General features: G+C 37.1%; 1 protein-coding gene across 1 annotated transcript in view; it reads right to left on the reverse strand.

Annotated features, from left to right (window-relative positions):
* Positions 1-401: 401 nt before the first annotated feature.
* bud23 (BUD23 rRNA methyltransferase and ribosome maturation factor) overlaps positions 402-8,677 on the reverse strand; it is a 15,325-nt gene continuing 7,049 nt past the window's right edge. Inside the window, exons 5-12 of the mRNA NM_001082879.1 lie at positions 8,559-8,655; positions 6,700-6,796; positions 6,562-6,612; positions 4,013-4,098; positions 3,870-3,915; positions 2,034-2,095; positions 1,628-1,717; positions 402-710 (exon numbers count right to left, since the gene is read on the reverse strand). Of these exons, the coding sequence (NP_001076348.1) occupies positions 656-710; positions 1,628-1,717; positions 2,034-2,095; positions 3,870-3,915; positions 4,013-4,098; positions 6,562-6,612; positions 6,700-6,796; positions 8,559-8,655 (584 nt within the window). The 3' untranslated portion in view covers positions 402-655. The remainder of the gene's footprint in view (positions 711-1,627; positions 1,718-2,033; positions 2,096-3,869; positions 3,916-4,012; positions 4,099-6,561; positions 6,613-6,699; positions 6,797-8,558; positions 8,656-8,677) is intronic.

The raw sequence follows: 8,677 nt of genomic DNA on the forward strand, positions 1-8,677 counted from the left end.
TTACATGCCTTGATTTCACCATCACTGACCGGCTGTACGGCGACATGATGGCTCAGTGGTTAGCACTCCGGCCTTTCCCACAGTCCAAACACATGCGCTTTAGGTCAATTGAATAAAGTATACTGTAGCGTATACTGTGCGAATGTGAGACTGTATGGGTGTTTCCCAGTACTGGGTTGTGGCTGGAAGGACATCTGCGTCGTAAAACTTATGCTATAATAGTCCAAATACATGCGCTATAGGTGAATTGGGCTAAATTGTCCAAAGTGCATGTTTGTGAATGAGTGTGTATGGGTTTTTTCCAGTGATGGGTTGCAGCTGAAAGGGCATCTACTGTGTAAAACATATGCTGGAATAGTTGGCGGTGTGGTGACTCCTGATAAATAAGGGACGAAGGAAAATTACATTAATATAGTTTATTAAGGATTCAGCTAATTCAGAGATAATCCATATATTGATCCCACTGCACAAAAAGTCCATTCATTGTTTGTTTGTTAATAAATCTCTCTCCATTTGTGTCTCTATTGTGTTGAGATCCTCATAAAGGTCATAGTTCTCACTGATCAGCACAGGTATGAGTGGTAACTGGATCCAGTAAATTGGATATCAGACAACTCTGCTGTATGTTCAGTGGATGTACGATGCACTTGAAGAGTTAAAATTTAGGTTTCCGGTGTCGGCCGGTGTACTTGGTGTCAGCCCTTACGTCCCTGAAAACAGAAGAAGAAACTGCTCAAAACAATGACCACTTTCCAAAGAAAATATAATACAGAGCAATAGATTTATTGGAAAAAGTATTTCCTTGTATTGAATGTTTTAAATGTTGTTACAGACATACAGTGCCATCCTGTAACTGTTTTGCAGCATATGAAATGCCCCAAACACTATTTTTTATAGTCCAAAATGGGAAAAAATTTAGTTTTTACTCTCAAAACAAGTTCAAAAAAATGTTCTACATTATATATGCATTAACAAACAGTCAGGAAATTTTTTTATATAAATTCGGACCACGAGTCCACATACATGGACATAATTTTTTCTCTAAAAGTACATCATATCAAAAGATGATCCTTAGGTTTTTATTCTAATTAGGTTCCAATAAGCCCAAATATTAAAGAGAAATCAAAAATGCATGTAAAAAACACCTTGGGCCTTACAAATTGTTAACTACTGTATGTGTCTTGGTCAGTGAATAAACAGGTTATGACACGTCATTATAATGCTGAATACAGTACACAAGTGCTCTTACTGTACATAACTAAATAAATAATAGGGGCATCACATTGGCACAATCGCCTCACAGAAAGAAGGTCACTGATTTGAGCCCCGGCTGGGTCAGTTTGCCTGTTCTTTCTGTGTTGGCGTGGGTTTCCTCCAGGGGCTCCAGTTTCCCCCACAGTCCAAACACATGAGCTATAGGGGAATTGATGAACTAAATCGGCCGCAGTGTGTGAATGTAAGAGTGTATGGGTGTTTCCCAGTGCTGGGTTGCAGATGGAAGGGCATCCGCAGCGTAAAACATATGCTGGATAAGTTGGCGGTTCATTCCGCTGTGGCGACCCCAGATTAATAAAGGGACTAAGCCAAAAAGAAAATGAATGAATGAATAACAGAAGCTAAAACATACTTTCCCTGTCGGCGGCGTCTTTCCTTCTTATCCAAGATCCAGTCCTTACTTTTCTTCGCAGACTTCCCTTTCATATTTTTGAAACGAGACCTTTAAAAATAAAGAAAATAGATGGTGATGGAGAAATATAAAACACTCACTCTTATCTTTACTGAAATAAAGAGTTCAGTTGAACTAATATTGCTGAAGGGGGCTAATAACATTGACCCTAAAGTGTTTTAAAACAATTAAAAACTGCATTTATTCTAGCCGAAATGAAACAATTTCACCAGAAGAACAAATATTGGAGGAAATACTGTGAAAAATTCCAGAATCTGCTCAACATCATTTGAGAAATAATTGAAAATAAGTCACAGAACGGCGAATAATTCTGACTTTAACTGTACATTCAGAAACATAAGCTTACCTCTGTGCAGTGAACTGAGCCTGATTTACAACGCCTCTGACTGCCGTTTCTGAATCCAAACCCTGATCAGAAAGAAGATTATAAACAAGATGTGCTCACATGTGTGTGTGTACGTGTGTGTGTTTTATATCATGGTGGGGACTTAAACCTGAATGCACACAGACTCATGGGGACCAAATTTGAGATCCTCATGGAAAAACACGCTTGTATATGAATCACACAGAATGAAGTATTTTGTGAATATAAAAGTGCGGGTTCCAGTGAGGTCTGGTTTATGCCGAGTTCAGACTGCAGGATATTGAAAGTAGTGGCGTCACGGATGTTTTCGTCGAGTCAAAATCATGCAGGGTGAACTCGACATAAGTGGTAAGGGGAGGGAATGTATGGTTTGTATAGTAGAAATGTGAATTTCTGAGAGACCCCACTGGGATATAACAAGTGTGTGTGTGTGTTAGGGTTGTAACAATATACCGGTATGACGGTCTACCACGATTTGAACGTGCACGATTATCATACCATGAACAATTGCATATCAACGGTTTTAACCTTTAAAGACCGAGACAGCCGCCCGCGGCTAAAAATAAGTATTGCTCTTAAATGTTTAATAACTTTTGATCCGCTGATCCGATTCATACAATTCAAAGATTGACATAAAGAAGAGAATCTCAGCTTTCCAGTGCTGTATCACGTAACATTCGCGGACTTTCAGAGGCTCCGGAATCAGTGCGGTTACGTCATCAAAATTTGACAACGCTGATTTGACAAAGAAACGCTCGTCACTGTGTCTCCGGACAAACCAGACATGATACATTGATGCATTGTCCCTCCTCCATGCCCAGATTGGTTCAAACTCGCTATATCACAACCAATAAGCATAGGTTTCGCTTTTGTTTGTGGACCAACAACGAGCTTTTTGAACAACACGGAATGAGAGATAGGCATACATTTATGCACGGCTAAATAAAACGCAAAAAAAAAAAGTTTTGCATGAAATAATTCTCATACTAAGTACTTTTGCATGCACAGCAGCACAGAAACATGACAAAACAGTGACACAGCAAAGACGAACTGCTGCTCTTGCTGTTTTCAAAAGACGCAAATGAAGGTGCAGCTGTTTGTCTGCATTGTAGACAACCATATCCAAATCCATATCCACAGACAACCATATCCATGCTGGCACATAAAACCTAAGGATGTGCCATATTGAATCTAGTTTCGTTATGTAACTATTTATAGTATAGTAAATATTTATATCTATTTTTTTACTGAGGATTTGCACCATGTTTATTTGGACTTTATTTGGACTTTGACACATTATTTATTATTTTCTTATTTTTTTTATTTGTTCATTGTAAGTGGTGTTGTTTATAGTAACTGAAAATATATTATTTGGAAAAAGTCAAATTTGCTTCACTGTTCTATTATTTTGTAACATACCGTATACCGCGAAACCGTCAAACCGTGGTATTGTTTTAGACGATTATCATACCGTAAAAAATTCATACCGTTACAACCCTAGTGTGTGTACATGTTTTTTTGACATATCAGGAGACAAATCTGTATAATGACATGGGTATGACACAGGTATTACAAAAAGGAGGAAATATGAGGACATTGGTGACATCCTCATTTCTCAAAAAGCTTATAAATCCTACAGAACGGGTTTAATCAGAGTAAAGCTGCACACAGTCACCTGTGATGGTTGGGTTTAGGGGTTGGGGCAATACAATGTACGATTTGGACAGTATAAAATGAATGGAAACCTATGTAATGTCCCCACTTTTCACAAAAACAAACGTGTGTGTGTGTGTCTGTCCACAATGAGGATGTGCATACCTTGGGTAAAACACCTGAAACACCAGCAAACAAACACAGGAAAAACCTATGGAGAGACATAAATGCAGTGCCATACATTACAATAATCCCGATCATTAAACATAATGATCCTGACATTAACTAGCTGTTATGAGATGAGTTACTTTTTGGCTTTGCTGCTGTTGGGATAGTCTACCACCATCCCGCCTGTAAATCCAGCTTTCATGGCCTGAGCCGTTATCAGCTCCAACTGAGAGGAAAAAAACACAAAACACACAAAAAGTAAAGCCTACAGTCTTCTGAGGTGAAGCAAATAACTAAGCATGAATGATTGGGAATTTATTGGGAAGAGTACAGGGTTATTCTGGATTATTATTGGGAAGATGGAAGTGTTTTAGATGGTATAGAAAAGGAATAATCAACACTGTGAGTGGCGCAGTAGGTAGTGCTGTCGCCTCACAGCACAAAGGTCGCTGAATTGAGCATCGGCTGGGTTAGTTGGCATTTCTGTGTGGAGTTTGCATGTTCTCCCTGCATTCAAGTGGGTTTCCTCCGGGTGCTCGGTTTCCCCCATAGTTCAAAGACATGCGGTACAGGTGAATTGGGTAGGCTAAATTGTCTGTAGTGTATGAGTGTCTGTGTGAATGAGTGTGTGTGGATGTTTCCCAGAGATGGGTTGCAGCTAGAAGGGCATCCGCTGTGTAAAAACGTGCTGGATGAGTTGGCGGTTCATTCTGCTGTGGCGACCCCGGATTAATAAAAGGACTAAGCCGAAAAGAAAATGAATGAATGGATGAAAACAACAATGCATTGTATAGATAATAAAAAAATACATCTTTAAATTCTCCTGCCTGAACACTTACAATCACTGACCATAAAAACACATGCAAAACTAATAAACTTTCACTCCATTATGCTTAAAACTCTTCAGTGAATCCAACGATATTCTGGTTGTGAACTTGAATGCAAACATATAGTCAACATTGCACTTCTTCCTGCGATGCGACTATTGTGGATGTACACATTGCGACATCAATGCTGAAAACATATATTGTGTAGCACTAAACGATAGCAAACTTCATATCTCATTTGTAAGGATTCACCAAACTAAAATAGCTGATATTAAATATTTGATGACTATTTATGTTTTATTAATAAATCAGTACAAAATAATGGTTTTGATTGCTGGACTGGGGAAAAAAAGCCTTTGTGCAACAGCTTCGAATACTGCTTCTTGATTTGATCATTAAACTGAGAGATGTATTTGGATGAAACATAATTTTGTGGCAATTATTGATGATATTTGATCTAATATTTTTTCGAGAGTTGTCACTTTGAGCATAAAATGACTTTTGGACAAAATTTTAAAATGGTGCCATGCTTTCAGATTAATTTATATTCCTTTTTTTAGACAACATACACTGCAAAAAACGGTTATTTTCTTACTTTTTGCACTTGTTTTTAGTCCAAATATCTAAAAATACTTCAATCAAGAAGTATTTTCTAGACAATCAACAAATAATGACTTGTTTTCAGAAATAATGAGTTAAAATTAAGTGAGTTTTTCCTTAAAACAAGCAAATTACACTACCTGACAAGAGTCTCGTCATTGATCGTAGTTGTAAGACAAACAATAATAGCTTGACGTCTAGTTGATGATGTGTTAAAGTATCAGAAGGTGGATTTCTCTGCTGAATCATCTGCTGATCTGCATCCCAATCATCACCAATACTGCTGAAGACCTACTGGAACCAGCATGGACTCAAGATTCTCACAGAAATCAGTCAAGTTTAGTGAAGGAGAAATCATGGTTTGGGGTTCATCATGCTAGAGATCTGCAGAGTGGATGATCAACATCAACAGCCTGAGGTATCAAGACATTTGTGCTGCCCATTACATTACAAACCACAGGAGAGGGACAATTCTCCAGCAGGATAGCGCTCCTTCTCATACTTCAGCCTCCACATCAAAGCTCCTGAAAGCAGAGAAGGTCAAGCTGCTCCAGGATTGGCCAGCCCAGTCACCAGACATAAACATTATTGAGCTAATGATGAAGGAGGAGGCATTGAAGATGAAAAACAAAGACTCTTGATGAGGTCTGTGAGTCCTGCTGAACGCTTTCTTCTTCATCCCAGATGACTTTATTAATCAGTGATGTGAGTCATGTCAGAGATGTATGGATGCAGTCCTCCAAGCTCATGATGGAGTCAGACACAATATTCATTCTGTCTCCACTGCAGCAGGACTTTATATTCTATACTGGACATTATTTCTGTTCAGTGATGAGACTTTAGTCTGAGCAGAGTCAGACCGCACTGTCCTCATCAAATCATTAATCAAGGCATGATCAGATTTAATTGAGCTCAAATAAGCAAAATCAAGAGGCCTTTACCTTTCATAGAGACACTTCTGACACCAAATGATCAACTAGAAGTCAAGTTATTATTTGCTGTTCCTAAAATTTGAATAGGAGACAAGAATTCTGTCAGGTAGTGTAATCTGCCAACGGGATAAGCAAAGTAATCTTGTCTTTGCTTTAAAATCACATTAATCTGCAGGCCTCACTTGCTTGTTTTCAGGAAAAACTCACTTAATTTTGACTAATTAGTTCTGAAAACCAAACCATAATTAGTGTTTGTCTAGAAAAAGCTTCTTGATTTAAGTATTTTGAGATTTCTGGACAAGAAACCAGACAAAAACTGGATGTACTGACCTGCTCGGAGTTTTCAGGGTATATCTGGAAAACAGCACGCGCTCCTCTCGCCTACAAAGACACAAACAATATGCTGAGTTAGTCGGTGTGAGATGAAAATCAGTGTGTGAAAAACACAAACAAAAAAAACAAACTCACCAGCGATGAGTATAATGTGCTGAAGAAGCGGTACAGTCTCTTTGGTGGACTGTGTGTTTTCTTGTCTGCGTTACACAACCACTGCAGCGCTGAAATACTGACAGCAAATAAACTCAATTACACCAAACAAACTTGTAAAATTAGCCAATATATTTATCCATAACATACATACATACATACATACATACATATATATATATATATATATATATATATATATATATATATATATATATATATATATATATATATATATATATATATATATATATATATATATATACACACACACACACACACACACACATACATACATACATATATATATATATATATATATATATATATATATATATATATATATATATATATATATATATACACACACACACACACACACACACACACACACACACACACACACACACACACACACACACACACATACATACATTCATACATACATACATACACACATACATACACACATACATACACACATATATATATATATATACAATATATCCAAAAACAAAAGATGTCACACTTTGATTATTGGTTACAAATCTTGATGTGAGACAAATGTCCAGGTCAGATTTTATGAAATTTAAACCAATAATTTTACAGTCTGAAATACTGACAGCAAAATAAAGTCATTTTGATATACAGAATATACGAGTGCACTCCTCGAAAATCTCTCATTTTAAATATGAAGCTCTACCATATTATATTTGTGCTTCTACATTAGATTAGTCAATACTGAAGCCAAATCTGAAGCGTATCTAACGAAATACCTCATGATAACAGTCCAAGTTTAGCACACCTAAATTTATAAAAACAGAGAGAAAAATTTTAAACGAAACATTTAGAAAGAGCAAAGTTCAAGAGAATAAAAAAATAATAAAACTTTGTTGAATTAAAATATTTTGCATAATTTTAAATGTATTATCTTTATATTTCTAAAGATATTAAGTAAATAAAATATTATTTGAATACATATATCTGTTTAATAAATCTGTTTTGTTCAAATGCACCCAAGTATATAACCTATATTCACTGAGAAATGGAGAAATATATTCAGTTTCAAAATGGGCTGTCTTCATTTATGTAGAGCAGTGGTTCTCAAACTTTTTTCACCAAGTACCACCTCAAAAACAATCGTCTCTCCAAGTACCACCAAAATGACTAGTATTGAAATAAAGTAGCGTAGTTGGCCAAATTAAGCAGCTACAGCACTGCACAGTTCAAAAACGAGGCATATTCATATTGATAAACTTTGACAACTTGACCATGTGACTCGCGGAGCGTGATTCTGAAAAGTTACGATGTTTTCAACTGGGCACGCCTGGAATACCCAAGTGCATCGTGCTGCAGTTCCAACTCATCTTGCTAGCCTGTGGGTTAAATTTTAATGCTCAAGTGACTGAGATGTAACAGGAGAATACGTTCATTTTTCAAAATAAAAGATTTTTCAAAATAAAGGATCGTTCAGACTCAGATAATAATAATTTATTTGTGCGGATTGTACTAATTGATCTATGACCGGTGCTGGTCTGTGGCCTGTTCTGCCTCATTTAGATTGATTTTTAGCAGCTAATGACTCGATGCACTAAAGTAAACATTCTAAGCACAGCGCTTTAAGAAAACAGCCATGTCTGATCACATCGGTGTTATCGTACGCATCAAATTATTAAAATTGAATATATTTTTTCTTTCATTACTCAGTGATTCCTCTGCGTACCACTATAAGTAAGCCTGCGTACCTCTAGTGGTACACGCATCACAGTTTGAGAACCACTGATGCAGAGAAATAAACAAACTGAATTCTGATTTTACATCAAGTCATGAAGAGATTATACCTTATACACCCGTCAAACATGCCCGGTCTGAAGGGCATTCCCTCACCCATATCGCCCAGCAGGAGATCTCCCTCCACCTCTCGCTCCAAGGCCACATCTGAACAAAAACAACGACGCCA

Source organism: Danio rerio, chromosome 15 (assembly GCF_052040795.2).
Source record: "Danio rerio strain M-AB ecotype USA chromosome 15, GRCz13ab, whole genome shotgun sequence".
Lineage (NCBI taxonomy): Eukaryota > Metazoa > Chordata > Actinopteri > Cypriniformes > Danionidae > Danio > Danio rerio.